Source organism: Triticum aestivum, chromosome 7A, assembly GCF_018294505.1.
Source record: "Triticum aestivum cultivar Chinese Spring chromosome 7A, IWGSC CS RefSeq v2.1, whole genome shotgun sequence".
Lineage (NCBI taxonomy): Eukaryota > Viridiplantae > Streptophyta > Magnoliopsida > Poales > Poaceae > Triticum > Triticum aestivum.
The window spans coordinates 505245853-505262596 of NC_057812.1; the positions used below are offsets into that span (position 1 = coordinate 505245853).

The 16744-nt window shown below is 41.6% G+C and overlaps 1 protein-coding gene across 2 annotated transcripts; it reads right to left on the reverse strand.

Moving 5' to 3' along the window:
- Positions 1-921: 921 nt before the first annotated feature.
- On the reverse strand, positions 922-13050 carry LOC123147850 (probable Ufm1-specific protease). Of its 2 annotated transcripts, none has more exons than XM_044567165.1 (13): positions 12751-13050; positions 12298-12648; positions 11262-11515; positions 10767-10860; positions 8923-9098; positions 7228-7318; positions 7000-7122; positions 6852-6899; positions 6682-6758; positions 4160-4248; positions 3919-4030; positions 2634-2736; positions 922-1383 (listed from the first exon to the last, which is right to left on the reverse strand). In XM_044567165.1, the coding sequence occupies exons 1-13, from the start codon at positions 12959-12961 to the stop codon at positions 1154-1156; spliced, it is 1959 nt and encodes a 652-aa protein (XP_044423100.1). In that variant the 5' UTR covers positions 12962-13050; the 3' UTR covers positions 922-1153. The 2 variants fall into 2 exon arrangements, with proteins under 2 accessions (XP_044423100.1, XP_044423099.1); XM_044567164.1 differs by having other exon boundaries at positions 8923-9104.
- Positions 13051-16744: the final 3694 nt, after the last annotated feature.

The following is a 16744-nucleotide window of genomic DNA, read 5'->3' on the forward strand; positions in this document are numbered from 1 at the left end:
GACCTCATATTCAGGATCACGCCAACGTCGAGCGTGCCCGCTTCGCCCTCTGCGGCATTCTGAGCAAAACTCAGACCGAGGAAGAGGAGCAAAGAACACCACGAGGTGATCCTTGCTCTTGCAGCTGTGTCCATCATCCTCGGAGCTAAACGTTGTGCAGAGTGAGCAGTGCCAATGCTTAGCCTTATAGCACTGGTTTTCAGCTCCCGGTGCAGTGGAGATTAGCATTTTATTCTAAGAAGGTCAAACTGCATTCGGTTCAGTCAGCTCTCAACCAAAATGTCAACCTCCCCGTTCTGGCGTACTTCTCTGGTTATATAAGTATATAAAGGGGGAGATGCCTGTACTTTGAAGTGATGGTATATTGCCACACGCCAGTGAAAAACGGGGAAGTTCCCAGTGTCAGCCACATAAGCATGAGCTCTGTGCTTCCGGTCTGCCGGTGCAAACTCGGAGGAAATTCCCGGTGGCAACCCCAAGAAACATGAGCTGGACAGGTCCCTACATCTGGCTGGTCTCTGGTCCTTGACGAGTGGGGCTCCGAGGAAAAAGTCAGAACTCGCATTCGGCACTGGCAGAGGCTCGTACTTGTTCTGAGATAAGTCTAGTTAGTCAATGACCATCGGGTACTGAGAAATTGCTATTGGAGCAAGGAGCTTATCTAAACCAATAAGGTTCCTGGCCAAGTCGGTCTCCTTGAGCTCCCCCATCTGTTCCGAGCCGTCCGATCCAGTGCTCTGGCTCGTTTGGGCCATTGGATCTTCATCTCACAGCTAAATCTGTTTCACCCTACTGTTGTTTTTCCTAGCCAATGACGGTGGGCTCGTCTCGCGCTTGTTTATGTAAAAGAGGCATGAGAGCCATGTATCATCATTGCATTAAGGGAGAAAACACTTACAAGAAAAAGCCTGACACAAAACAAGAGTGTTCTTCACCCGCCATAATGGTGAAGTTATAAAAAAATAAATCAAATTTGTGCTACATACACATGCGAATGCATCAATAAGAGATACATGCAGCCTCAATAACGATATTGCTGAAAATCTATTCATGCTGGAAATACAATATCTATGGACTCGGCCAACGCCTATTGTTGTAATGTAAGTCACAACCCAGTCACTATGCGAATGCTTGATCTAAAATTATCCGGTTCTCACACCATATTGGGCCTTTGGGGCAGAAGGAGGTTGTAGAACTTGTCCTTCAAGAAGAAGCTCCGACCCTTGCTGTCGACAGACTTCTTCCACGCGCACCACCCACCATTAACAATCTTCTTGAGGTCATCACTACCAGTGTAGTGTGGATCAAGGATGAGAAAAGCACAATCACCGCTGGCTTCGTTGTAATCAACTCCCAGAAGGGTATAAGCCAAAACTCCACCACCTGCATTCATTACCAACAATATTTAAAGGATCAGTATAAGAATAGGTTTATTTATGCATCCAAATGTAGCCAATTTGCATGAATTATCCAACTCGATTAATCTCTCTGTGTCTGCCACCATTTTTATTAATCTTATTGCCATTTCTTGCTTATCAGGAAGTGTTATGCATGGATGGTCCAGAAAATGTAGGTGGCTGAAATAGATGAGAAAACAGTGATTGTCATCAAGATGACCACACGTTTGGAACACAGCTATTGTTAGTCAATCAGCACAAACATTGCCACAAGTTGAAAATGAACATTGAAGCAACCATGACTTATGATAACACTCCATACATTTAGTACTTGTATACACTATTACTTGTATACACTATGCGTGTTATGCACAAGGTTTTGGAGTGATTCTTGGCACTCTCCTCTCATGGACTTCAAATTTCAAAGAATACACTCCTTTGCCACCAACCATCTTATTTCTTTCAGTGAGGTTCTCAACTCCCAGGAGCTTTTTGACCTCTTTCATCTGCCTTTTATCGCCCCAAGCCTTTGACTTGTTACATGAGTTCAGGCAGATTGTTACTCAGTTAAAAAAAGAGCTGGTGCATGGAAATAGAAGACAGCGACCTCTATCAAAATGGTACAAACGAAAAATGTAACATGTTCTATTTTCATGTAACATGAACATGTAACTAATGTTCTATCTCCCATGACGTTTGTAACAAGTTACATTTTTCGTTTGTAACATTTTCTATGTAACAAACATAACATGTTCTATCAAATGAGCTGGCGCATGGAAATAGAGACAGCGACCTCCCCTGCAGTTTTCAGTTGAAAAAAAAGAGCTGGCGCATGGAAATAGAAGACAGCGACTGATAGTCTCATGAAGATAGCACAACAGAAGATGACTTTTGGGAGCAGACACAAACCAACTCAAGATATGCACCAAGTTTAAAAAAGAACTCAAGGTATGCAGTAGGTATGAAATGTCAGGATGAATCTGAAATGCTTTATGCACCAGACAGAGTGAGGTTAATTGATCCAAAGTCCTCAGGAAGATAGCATCCATGAAAATAGGTTTCAAGGGTTTATTTATAATACTCCCTCCGTTCGGAATTACTTGTCACAGAAATGGATGTATCTAGATGTATTTTAGTTCTAGATACATCCATTTTCGAGACAAGTAATTCCGAACGGAGGGAGTACTTAATAACTTATTGCAGCTGTAAATAATGGCATCAAACATAAGTACGTACCAATCATTACAGGAGTTCCCTGGGTTTCAAAATGTATCGCAAGTTCTCTGCATTTCTCAGGAAGCTCATCACCAGATCTCACGTTAATTATCTTGCAACTAGCCTGCATGACCGAATTCTGTTAAGCCAAAACAATAACATATACTCAAAACTCAATACAGGAATAAGAAACATGAGTGTACTGAATTAACTATCTCCTCTCAGATTAACACAAGTAATGATAATACAAAAGCACATCAACTACAAACTGGTGTATTCCTAAAAATTGCTATATACTGGTGTAGTCCTGTGTGCAAGAGATATTGGGGTCAAGTCCCAGTCCTTGTGAAAGGACATTTTGATGCTTTAACTATTTTATTCCAATCGAATAGAACAAATGCACAAGAATTCCAACTCAAGGTCGTTCACATCCTAAGGCAAGGGCATTTCCAGTGCTATCCACTGGTTCGTGCACCGAGTACGATTACGACCAACAAACCTGGAAGACTTAAAGGTACATATTTGGAAGAAAAAAAAATGACCTACTCAGAAATTCAGTTTCTCCCAAAAATATTTTCTGTGGATCAGACACAACATCTGAATTCACAGAATAAAATGGACCACAAGAACATGTAACAAACGAAAAATGTTCAAAAGCTTGAGTTATAATTCAAACTGTTTCTAGGTTTACACGCAACACTGCAAACAAGCTTCAGGGTCAATAGACAATAGGTTATTTAACTTGTAGAGATGATCAAATCAACTTTGTAATCGTTTTGAGGTTACAACTGAACAATTACAGTCTTACAGGGTTAGAGGGCTCAAATCAATCTTTTGCTAATCAATAAAGCAACAAAATATGAGTCTAAACCAGAATATGGTTTCAGCAATCTGAACCAAAATAAGGATCATCAACAAAGCACCTCCTTCCATGCATATTTTAAGATAGGCAACAAACTCATGATTCAGTTATGATGGATTTTGGAAATACCATCATTTGTTGTTGATTTTTGACAAGTTTGGAACACACTAGTAAAGGCATATGTGCAATGCACCTTGAGTGATATTAGAACTTATACAACCTACAGTCCTGCATTGATGTCCTCCAGCAATTCACGAAAATGTATTTCGAACAATGAACATTGTGAGACCATGTGGTTGATGATGCTTATGTTAAGATGCTGGTGCTTGGGTTTGGGAGTAGGATGCCGGTAGGTTGCTAACTAACCGTTGCCATTCTTAGAAAAGAAAACCATCATCAAACATGCACAATTATTCATCAAACACAAAAGAAATATAAACTCACACCAAGAAGTTTGTCAAGCACAAAGCTTAATTCTATCGCTCCAATCCATTCCCGAGATCCAATAAATGATGGATCCTTATCACCAATTTCAACAAGAACTTGCTGGATCTCCCTGATTAGAAAGTTGGAGCAAATATATTAATCAGCCTGGCATCTTAATTTCTGCTGTACCATTGTAGAAAGAGGTTACTATTAAACAATTGTAGAAAAAATAGGCATGATAACATCTAGTCTGTCAAACCTGTGTGAAGGAACATTTATAGACGAATACTGTTGTAGCCTGTACCAAGACATGATTGTTTGTAGAGAACGGTAAGCACATCCCCATCCCTGAAAAAGGAGGATAACAAAGACTTGTCACCACTGGCCACAACAGAAACTCAGAGACTTAAAATCATCCTGAACCATATGATTGAGGTACACCAAAAATAGGTAGCATTCTGAAGCAGCATAAAGTTGTGGAGGAGCAACTCCACCTTGCTGCTACAATGTGTACAACACAAGTGTTGAAGGAACAACATCAATGTGTTGATATGGCAGCAGGAGTTCAATCCAAAACTCCTAGAGCACAAGATCTAGTCAAGATCTTAGATAAGAACAACAAGTTTTATTACAGGTAGTGGATACATAGTCTGGTTACAAATTAGAGGCGAGGACCTGTATATTTATAGGACTTTGGGAATCCTTCATGTCTCACTTCTACTTATGGCTAGAACACTCCAGAAAACATTACTTAAGATCCACCATTCTACTCATAGCTACTCATAGCTAGAAGAAAACAGTAGCTAAGGTTGAGAAAAGAAAATAAATACTAGACTACAATAGAAGTATCTAGAAGTAGCCAAACAGATTTGACATATGATTTTATTTTATTTTCCTCATCTATTGTTCTCATCACATTCTGTTCCAGGCATGCAGTATGCACAATGCTACCTAAATGTACCCGAGTAAAACACAACATAGTCCCCAGGCATTGCTATTATAGTAGAAGGCAAAAGACTCGTGTCAATTCAATTTATTGATCAACACAAAAGAGCAATTACATGTTTGGAAAGGCAAATCTTTTAGCCTGAAAAATATCCAAATCAGAAATTTTAGCACTAATCATTTCACACCAACTGGTATAATGCAGAAGTACATGGCACAAATAATAATTAAAAAAAGTCCACCCTGTAATACCAACACTTGATTTAGTGCTACAGCAAGCAACTTTTGACCTATTTTCCGAATTCTAACAATGCAGTTGCAAGGCTTAAAGCAAATGCCAACTACAATGTGCTCTTCAATAATTCGTCATAGCTCTACATGAATGGGCAAGACACCTATGTTACTACAGAATTATTAACAAAACCAAAACATGGAAGTGGAACTAGCAGAGCAATTTCAGGTAGAAGCTTTCCAAATGCAACTCATGAAATACCATTCTCTATGTCCTCCTCAGCTGAAGAAAGGGGCACCAAGCATATAATAAAGCCTATAACAGGAAATTCTCTGACAAATGTTTTAAAACTAAAGTATGATGATTTATTATTTCGGTTACAAATTTAAAGACAAAAACAGGTATATGTGAAGCATTAATTTCAAAGAAAACGAATATCAATTAGAATTGTCTGGTAAAAAAAATAGCAGTCATCAGGATAGGTGCTACCGCAGTCAGATAAGGTACACAATAGGTTGGTTTGAGAAGATTGCAAGTCGTGTTGTATACAGTTTGGAAAGCAACAGTTGGAAAGGGGGGGCACGTGGCAGATATATAGAAAAAATATACTCCCTCCGTCCCATAATATAAGAGTGTTTTTGACACTACACTAGTGTAAAAAACATTCTTATATTATGGGACGGAGGGAGTATATAACAGTAACCCAAGGCATGACACTAAGAAAACCTCCAATAGGTTGTTACTAAGCTCGTCAGTATGTGGGGATGATGTTCATTGTTCAGCCACATCCATGATAAGAACCTCTCCATTAAGCTTGTTACTAAAACCAGGATAACATATATGTTGGTGAGCTGGCATGGGAGACAGGGCTCTTCCTCCTTTCCTCTACCACTTCCAGATCACATGAAATCCTGTGTGGCACGATTTTAGAACAAGTGACATGCACTAGTGGAGTTACTCTAAGAGTACTATTTTCAAAGAATTTGATAACACCATGATAAATATTTGTATATTTCAAACCAGATATTTGAATTTCAAACCTCTGTACAGCTGCATTTTATATGTAAAACAGATAATCTTTTTTCTAGTATATTGTTCTGTTTTTTTTTGGTAAATAAGATGTATTCGAACTAAGCAAAATATACTCGTTGCTTGTGCAGTAGCCTTATGTGTCACATCTAATTCCATCAAATGGACAGGTGTGATTGTCTATCATCTTACTGGGAGAGGACTTCACAGCACTGACGAAAGAAATGCAGAAACCAACATCCAGCCATGGGGTGGGAATCTATAATCTGTTATGAAGGTAAAGGACTATACCTGCTGTCTAAGAACTGAACAAGATACTCAAATAAACCCTAGGTATTTTTTAACATATGTAGACATCAGGCAATAGAACACATACTCCCTCCGTTCCGAATTACTTGTCTTGGATTTGTCTAGATACGGATGTATCTAGACTCATTTTAGTGCTAGATACCTCCGTATCTAGACAAATCTAAGACAAGTAATTCGGAACGGAGGGAGTATATATGAAACAAACTGTCGAGAAGAGAGGTAAGAACTAATAGAAAGAGATCCTGAAGTACAAAAACAAACATTACATTGTCATCGATACCATCATGTAGGTAATGGTAATACTCATATGAACCCTCAATCAATGACATGATTCCTCCAGATACTGCAATAAACATGAAATTAAAAACCATTATCCCCTTACAAATTCAGCAAATTTGTTAATGCTCTCAAAGTAAGAACTTATGTAACTACTAACCACCACTAGATGGAATTTCTTTGTGGACATCTCGAAGCAATGAGGAACCTGGTCTCAATGATAGATCACAGTGGGTGTCAGGAAAATATTTTCTAACTGGAAGACAAGGAACAGAGCAACTAAGAAGAATACAAAATATAACTGATACCACTTTTAGATGAGCTTCTATCTCGCCTTTCCATGGCACCAAAAGTTAGTGCATTAGAAGTCCGTAATAAAGGACGATCCAAGGGCAGACCAAGCCTGAAGTGCAGATTTCTTCTCAGTTCACCTACAAATTTATGATGCAAACTTTAATAATACACCCAAGTACACTGTCATGCTAAGTTAAAACAAGAATTACAAAATACATCAAAGCATCAGAAAAATTTCATACTCTGCTTTTCCTCAATCTCCCCGTATCTTGTGTCGTATATAGCTGTTAGAGGAATAAGCAACCCAGGAGGAATAAAATGGTACGGACAAAGCTTCAACAAATTAAAGAAACGATGTTAGGGACAAAAATTCCATAACGTTTTGCACGCAATCAGATATATATTAAATAGCAAGAAAATCATGGCTAATGACGCAAATATATTATGTTATTGTATGGAAATTACAACAATAAAATATCAGAACAAGAAAACTACCCTATCCACGGAGCTATATGTTACTCCCTAAAGGGCAGCCTGGTGCACGTAGCTCCTGCTTGCGCAGGGTCCGGGGAAGGGTCCGACCACTTTGGGTCTATACTCTATAGTATGCAGCCTTTCCCTACAATTCTGCAAGAGGCTGCTTCCAGGACTCGAACCCGTGGCCTCATGTTCACAAGGCAACAGCTTTACCGCTGCGCCAAGGCTCCCCTTCACATGTTACTCGAACTAAAACCACGACAAGAATTATGGAACGGAGGGAGTAGTTGATTGTTTTTTCTTAACTTTTTCGATTGCATTAGAAGTAGTGAATTGCAAATTTCATGCTGCTTTTCACTAGATTGGCAAGTGTGGCAACAGGACACATATGTTGTACATTTCTTCACGACATAATTGTGAAAACTTGATAGCACCTAATATAATTGTGTGGATTGACATTTGAAAGTTGGGTAAAGCCGTAAAGGACACTTGGCCTCATCTACCTACTGGCAGGGCCTAATCATATTCCACTGCTCATTCGCAACAAGGTACATACATGGTGCCCTTTAACAGGGAGAACTGACTATACCCTTGGAATAGAACCTCTGCATCCTAACAAACCCTACCCTTAGCATCCTAAACTGAAGTGTTCTCTGCCTAACAAGATGATCTCTATGAGTCGAGGCTGCTATGTGCTTGGTGCATCAGCCAACCTACTACTAAATATTAGCACACAATAATATTCAGTTCAGAAATGAACTAATAATAATCTAGAACCTAGTAAAGTTAAGGGCACAATGGCTGATAAAAAGGCCTTAGAATAAGGAGCATTTGCCACACCACCAAGCATCCATCTGGAGCTCAATCTTACTACACTCTTACAGATGCATACATGCCCCAAAACTCACAAGAGTCCAACCAGGGCCTATTCAAGCATCGATGCTCAAGTTTTGATTCCTTTTCTCAGTAACAAGGGCAAGAAGACAACATTTAAGCAGCTGTCACCTTGCAGAATTGGGATGTGACCAGAGAATTCATATTTACAACCTCTTTTTCTAAGATTACTATTACCTCTTGATTCTAAGTTTCTAAAAGCCCCACTTGTAGTTTTGATATAGCTTTCAGTATGTTGTAAAGAACCTTTGCAACTCCATAACATGCTGCCATTTTTCATATCATATCTTGAGATTTTGGACCTAACTAGCCCTTTTTTACTTTTATCTGAATTATTAGGTTTTTAAAAGCGTTCAAATCAAATAATCTATTAGAGTTAGAGTTGGTGACCTTACACATCCCTATGGCAATATCTTGGCAGCATGCTGAAGTGGCACCTCCAACATTTCATGTTGTTCATTTGTAGTATGTAGTAAAACGGTAGGTATCCGTTGCCCTTCCATGTGCATATACTAATCGATTTAGTGATGACATCATGGCAATCAGAGGACTTATGAATCACATACCTTAGGCTGTTGAGTTAAGAGCTCTGAGACGATAGCCTTCTTCATAATGCTTAGCTGATCAGCTAATCCCGGAATAACTAGCTCAGATACAGCAACGGCTACAGGAAGATCCATAGAACTGTAGCATAATATATCTAGCTTCAGGTCGATTACTCTCAGGCTAGCTGGTGCTGGTGCTGGTGCTGATATAAAATATGAAAATACTTTCAGTGAGGAAAGCGAAAAGTGATTCAAAAATGAAGGGGGGAAGAAATGTACTCCATCTGTTCTGCGACCTGTTATAGAATACTTGTACATGGCAGAGTGAACTTCCTAGAGTGAATATGTGAAATGCCAGGCAATGTGTGTACCATCCCCAGACCGAAAAATGGACTTGCCGACTGAAAAAATGGACTTCCCAACAAAAAGTAAACTTTCTGCATGGACAAAGTGAACTTCTGTTTTCTATTTTGATACAGCAGGCTGCTGCAGTTCACATAGTGAACCACTGTGGTCTGAAGAGCAAACTTCTACTCCCTCCGTCCCATAATGTAAGACGTTTTTTGACACTACACTAGTGTTAAAAAAACGTCTTACATTATGGGAGGGAGGGAGTATTTTATATCGCGAACTGCACCAGTTTGCAGTGGACTTCTTTTTTCGCTTAACATAGTGAATTGTTTGCTGTCCTCACCGAATGGTCTTCTGTCCGTAGAAGCAGAAAACTGCGGCAGGAGATGGGGGCGGGAGCCAGCGTGCTGGAGGAGCTAGAGGAGGGGCGGCGACAGAGGATGATAGTTCACGGTGGTGCGCGACCTCTCACCTGGCGATCGCGATGCTGGAAGATGATGCCGGGGCTGGAGCTCAGGACAGCGACCAGACTGCAGGGTTGCGAGCAGGGGAGGGGCGATTGGGGAAGTGGTGTGGCAACGGGAGCCAGGGCGGCGCGGGGGGGAGGCTGGCGGGGGCACCAAGAAAGGGGAGGGGCGGTGCGGCAGCAAGGAGGTGAGCACGGGTGGATGGAGAAGGGCGGCGAGGAAGTGTACCAGCAGCATGCGAGAGGATTGGGAAGAGTGGTACAGTAGTAGATCGGCGGCACACGGGAGGAAGCAAAGGGGTGGCGCAGGAGGATGGTGCGGTGGGCAGTGGAGGTTCAGGGGTCAGGCTATTTTCACAGGATGGTGGTTGTAGAATAGGTATTCTATAACTCAAGGGGTGGTTGTATAACAGATCCACGACCATGTTGAAGATGTAAGGTGTAGTGACCGACGTCTCATATACTCCCTCCATTCCAGAATATAAGGTGTATTGGTTTCTGTGCAAGTCAACCATTTCAATGTTTGATCAAGATTATAGAATAAAATAACATCTGTAATACCTATAATAGATAAAATATGAAACTACTTTCATGATGGATCAAATGATATATAAATTTCCTATTGTGGATATTGGTGTATTTTTCTAAAAACTCGGTCAAACATGCACTCGTTTTGACTTTGAAAAAAAAAACAAATACACCTTATATAAAGGAACAGAGGGAGTATTACATACTACATTTAGGGAAAATACTTTCCACTACCGGGTGTAAGGTGTACTTAAACCCATGTTTCATATGCTATGGTGCGATACTATATATATATTACTTTGTCATTCTAAATATACTCATATACTGTGAATATACTATACTAGCACAATGCATGTACATTGCTACGAAGCCATAAAAACGGTAGTGAAGCCACCGGTTTATAGATCATCGAAAGGCATTGCTATCCTACGGCCATTCCGCGGTTCACTATAAAAAAGGGAGCAAAAGGTGCAAGTTTTATTTTTCAAGAAGCAGAATATTTTTATAAGAAAATAGTTACCTGGAAAGTACTTTAACATAGGGGCAGGGGAGCCAGCCTTTGAGATGTTCAATGATTGATTGGATAGGACAGTTATCTGAATTGCATCTGCATTCTAGCAAATAAGACATTCAGAGAATTGCGATTAAAGATTGTCACATGATATAGAAATATAAATCAACATCGTCACACTATACAAATTCAGTAATTAAAGGCATCTCCATTCGGCAGATGCCTTACGACTTTCCATATAGTCCTTCAACCTTCATAAAGTTTATATTTCCAAACAAGTCATCCATAAAACTGAAAACAGATTTTCATGAAATATGTGATTCCCAAAATATTTTATATTAAAGATAGGTATACTGAATTTTTTTTACGGTGGGTATACTGAATTTCATGACTGAATAACAGAAGCAAGAGAGGTAAGTGACCGAAGATGACAATGTCTCACAATTGACATTGGTCATTAGAACTACAAAACAAGTATAGCAAGTTTAGTTTAGTGCAGCGTACCTCCCTTATTGAGGAGAGGTCATGCCTCTTTGTCGGTAAGAATTCTGAACAGGATACAATTTTGGCACTGCACTTGTTTGTGTTTGTGTTGATGGGTAGTTGGGAAACAGAATTCAAATTATTGCCATGTAAGATAACTGAATGGTGTGATTCGTCAAATGTTGCAGTCGGGCCTTCAACTAGGTAAGAAACATGAGGACTTCTGAGGTTAGCAGCTGTAGATTCAATGAGTGAAGAAAACCTCGCTTCAATGCCTACAAAAGGTAAGAGATAGTAAAGAATTATGCCTTCCATTCAGTAGAGAACGATTTATAGCTCCTGCTACAATTTCCTTTTTGCTTTATAAGAAAATACAATTTCAATAAAAATTGGGAGAAGTGCTGCAAACATGATTGTTATGCCTTAAAAAATCTCTCTACATATGTTCGCATCATTTTGTCTGCAAGTGCACATTCGCCAGGCCCAAGAAATCACAAACAATTTGGTATATAAACAATGGTTTTGTTTACAAATTGAAGAATTGCATGGAAAATAACTATTATTATGCAGCTATTCAAGTATAAATGTCAGAGCATTATCCTAACAAATGCAACCCAAGAAGTAAAAACAAATGAGTTGCTGGGTGACCAAATTACCAAAGGGTACATATACTCAAAATTATCCATATGATACCTGAGAAGAAAGGAATTGCATCTTACATATCAACCCTTAGTTGTTTATTTCGCAGTTCCAAATTATAAAATAAAAATGCAACAATCCTGGCATTTTACCAGTATCCAAGAAAATCATGGAACTGGAGATAATACTAGCATGATATTTAAGTACGGAAAAGTTAACTTTTCAGCACTCAACCATGTGAAACCAAAGCATAATAAGCACTAATGAACAACAATTTTACAACACGAAAGCATTGCATACTTCAGATATATGGCTTCACACTCGACACATGCAAAGTTAAGCTAAAGACTTGGATAATGAAAATTCAGAAGGACGGTAATTTGACATTTACAGCTGAGGAAGAGAAGGGGGCACTTACCAGACATCGTCTCATCCGAAGGAAGATAGAGTGGCAGCTGCAGCTGCAGCTCGCAGCGCAGAAGGCAGCCCTTCTCCAGCAGCGACCTCCCCGGCTCATCCCCCCACAGCACCTCCTGCCCTTCCACAACTTCTGACCCGCCACTCTCCGAAACAAGAAACCGAATGTCCCCGGTGGACGCATCCACGCAGCCACCAACCATGCCATGGCTCGCCCTTTCGCCGAACAGCCGCTCCCTCAGCTCCCCGGCCAGTTCCAGCGCTCTGCCGGCATCTGACTCGAAATTCGCGCTCCCGACGAACAGGCCCCCCACGATGTCGAACCCCCTCACGAGTAATCCACGGATTTCGTCTGCACGAACAGCAGAGATTGTCAGGCGAGGAAGACCATGAGTGGGACTAGCTGCTGGGGATCCAGGACTCGAAGTTAGCGGGGTGGGTGTGAGAGACTTGCCTGCTTCGTGGGGAAGATCGGGGGAGAACGGGCCGTCGTCAGACAGGAAGCGGAGGCAGCGGAGGGCGGCAGCGACGGTGACGGGCTGGAGGAAGCGAGGGGAGCCGACGAGCCAGAGGAGGGATGGGAAGGGGGAGGAGAGAACGGACTTCTTAGGGCAGAGGAGGCGGAGGGCCGGCGGGCGGCGCGAGCCAGCGGCGGCAGTTTCCATCGGCGGCGATCGGGAGGATGGAAACGCCGGTGTCTACGCTTCGCAAGAGCACTGTGACTTTCCTTCCGAGGCAAGACCCGGTTAGGCCTTCTTCAGTTGGGCCGCTGTCGGCCGGCTTTGGGCCAAATCCCCAGGCCGACGCGGTTTGTTTCCCCGGCCAGCGAAAAGCGTCTCGCCTCCTCTTCCCTTCTCTCTAATCTCGAAGAGGTTAAGTTTTCCTAAAAGAAAACTAAGGTTAAGGTTGATTTGAATTCCTCAATTCTTGGATTCTTGGATACTGCCCAATTTTCCTATTACTAAACAGTACAACGGAGCCACCACCGAGCCACCACAGCGCTTTGTTTTTTTTTGAGACAAACCACATCGCTTTGCTGTTCGCAGCCGTTAGAATGTACCGTTGTACGTCCCAAATTGCCAACTTATCCCGCTGATTCGTCCAGCCCAACATTTTTGGGCTGCTGCTCCGAAGAACGACCTGGGAGCCGTCACATGAACTGGGCCGATTTTGACCACATAAGCCGCTGATTAGCTGATGGGCCGCTGTGCTCTGCAAGCCTGATTTCGTTGGCGCACTGTGGAGGTGCGTATTGCTACTTCCTTTTGTTTCGTTTCTTTCATCTGGACTTCGGTTATCTCTTGCCTACTAGGGTTGATTTTGCGGCTGACCCATGCCCTCCTCTTTCATCGATGATGTTTTGTCACTGTCGTCGTATTACTTAGCCATCTAACTTGTCGCTCTTGTTAAAGGAACTATCGAGCTCAATGATGCGAATTGCTCTATTGGAATTGGATTTGGCATCAGGCCGAAAAATGTTGCAGCTTCTCAAAGTGCTACTCCCGGCCTCGATCTGTCTCCACAATCTGATTGGTTTTGATCCATTCTGCTTTGTTTTCTCTAGGTCTGTAGGCCGTGTCAGGATCAGGGGCTACGCATGGACACCTCCAGGCGAGTTTCATGCCGCTCCATGCCTCCATGGGAAGTTGATGCAGGTGGATTGCAAAATCCAACCCCCGGCCTCGCAACAAAGAGGATAAAGCACCGATCACACTTAAAATATTGTCAAATAGTGCTTTTCGATAGTACTCGAATAGTGCTTTTCCTATGTGTCACTTTTGATAGTATGTTAGATTTTTTTCCCTTAGGCTTCCACTAAAATTTTGCACTGAAATCGAAGAACTGCCTTACTGGACCTATCTTAGATTTTTTTCTTAAGTTTGAATTGAAAATTTTGTACTGCTCCCTTTGGTAAATTTAAGAACTATCTTGCTAAAGTTTTATTATGGTGCCGAAGAGTTAACATGTAGCCAATGTACAGAAAATGCATGTTCGATGCTCCAAAGATACCAAAGAGGAAACAGTCAATCAAGAGACAACGAGTGTTGTACTACATCTTGATCAATAAAAATTCAGAATGAATCTATAGCCGCATTGCATTGGCACAAGTAATCCTTGATACCAAACACGAGCAAATAATTGAGTTTTGACTTCAGCTTATTATGCTGGAGATGACTTATTTTCTGTTTTTACTGTTGTCGTTCACCAAGGTCTTTGAACAACCACTTTACTGAGGTCAATGGTAGAAGACTCATATGAATTTGTATTACTTCTTAGGTAAAATATATTATTTAGAGATACTTGTGCCATTTATATCTTTTCAAATATTTTGCATGTCTTAAATAGATGAGGGCAACAACACGTGCTTCTATGTTCTTGAGCGGGTGTGTAGACCTTTTTCTAACTGCTCACACCGGGTCATTTTCACCTCCAGATAGAAATTGTGCTACATACTTGGATACACACATACGCATGCAAATTGTACTTCATTTTTTTCAACCAACAAATCAGAAGCAGTAAAACTTCCCATCAATTTCGGACAATAGATACAAACCCATGTGACTTTTATAATAATCATATTTCAACCCTGCATAATGGTACTAATCATGTACTACATTCTTACTGTATCTATATTTGTACACAATTAGATCATGTCATCAAACGCGAACAGGGCGCGGCAATGCGCGCCATCATGGTCTAGTGAAATCACTAGTTAAGGGATACCCTTTGTAAAGGTCATCATCACCTTCTCTAGTGGTGACAAGTGGTGTATTGTATGCGTGACACTTGTCATGACCTCGAAGTTCTGCAGGTTTTTTTTCATAGATTCACTTTCTAAAAACATTTTATCTCTTCAACCGTGCATCCAAATCATAAACCATTTTCATCGTTTGGTTCTCGAGTCATGATATTCAAAACTAGATATCATGTTAATAGATTCGGATGAACTTGAAAAACTGAAAACTGATTTTTTTAAAGCGTAAATAGATAATAAACCAGAACACAAAAATAGAAACAGGGAAACCAAAAAATACGAAAATCAAATTGTTGGGGAACGCAGTAATTTAAAAAATTTCCTACGCACACGCAAGATCATGGTGATGCATAGCAACGAGAGAGGAGAGTTTCGTCTACGTACCCTCGTAGACAGTAAGCGGAAGCGTTATGACAACACAATTGATGTAGTCGTACGTCTTCACAATCGACCGATCCTAGTACCGAAAGTATGGCACCTCCGCGATCTGTACACGTTCAGCTCGGTGACGTCCCACGAACTCACGATCCAGCAGAGTGTCGAGGGAGAGCTTCGTCAGCACGACGACGTGATGACGGTGATGATAATGCTACCGGAATAGGGCTTCGCCTAAACACCGATACGATATGACCGAGGTGGATTATGGTGGAGGGGGGCACCGCACACGGCTGAAAACAATCAACTTGTGTGTTCTAGGGTGCCCCCTGCCCCCGTATATAAAGAAGCAATGGGGGAGGCCAACCGTCCCTAGTGGCGCGCCAAGGGAGGAGGAATCCTCCTCCTAGTAGGAGTAGGATTCCTCCTTTCCTAGTCCTACTAGGAGGAGAAGGGGAAGGAAGGAAAGGGAGAGGAAGAGGAGAAGGAAAGGGGGGCCCTCCCTAGTCCAATTCGGACTCCCTATAGGGAGGGGGCGCGGCTGCCCCTTGTGGCATGCCTCCCCTCTTCCCTATGGCCCATGAAGGCCCAACTTTCCCCGAAGGGGTTCTGGTAACCCTCTGACACTCCAGTTTTCTCCGAAATCACTCGGAACACTTCCGGTGTCCGAATATAGCCGTCCAATATACCAATTTTTATGTCTCGACCATTTCGAGACTCCTTGTCATGTTCGTGATCAAATCCGGGACTCCAAACTACCTTCGGTATATCAAAACACATAAACTCATAATACCGATCATCACCAAACATTAAGCGTGCGGACCCTACGTGTTCGAGAACTATGCAGACATGACCGAGACACGTCTCCGGTCAATAACCAATAGCGGAACCTGGATGTTCATATTGGCTCCCACATACTCTATGAAGATCTTTATCGGTCAAACCGCATAACGATATACGTTGTTCCCATTGTCATCGGTATGTTACTTGCCCGAGATTCGATCATCGGTATCTCAATACCTAGTTCAATCTCGTTACCGACAAGTCTCTTTACTCGTTATGTAATGCATCATCCAGCAACTAACTCATTAGTTACAATGCTTGCAAGGCTTAGAGTGATGTGCATTACCGAGAGGGCCCAAAGATACCTCTTCGATACACGGAGTGACAAATCCTAATCTCGATCTATGCCAACTCAACAAACACCATCGAAGACACCTGTAGAGCATCTTTATAATCATCCAGTTACGTTGTGACGTTTGATAGCACACAAGGTGTTCCTCCGGTATTCGGGAGTTGCATAATCTCATAGTCAGAG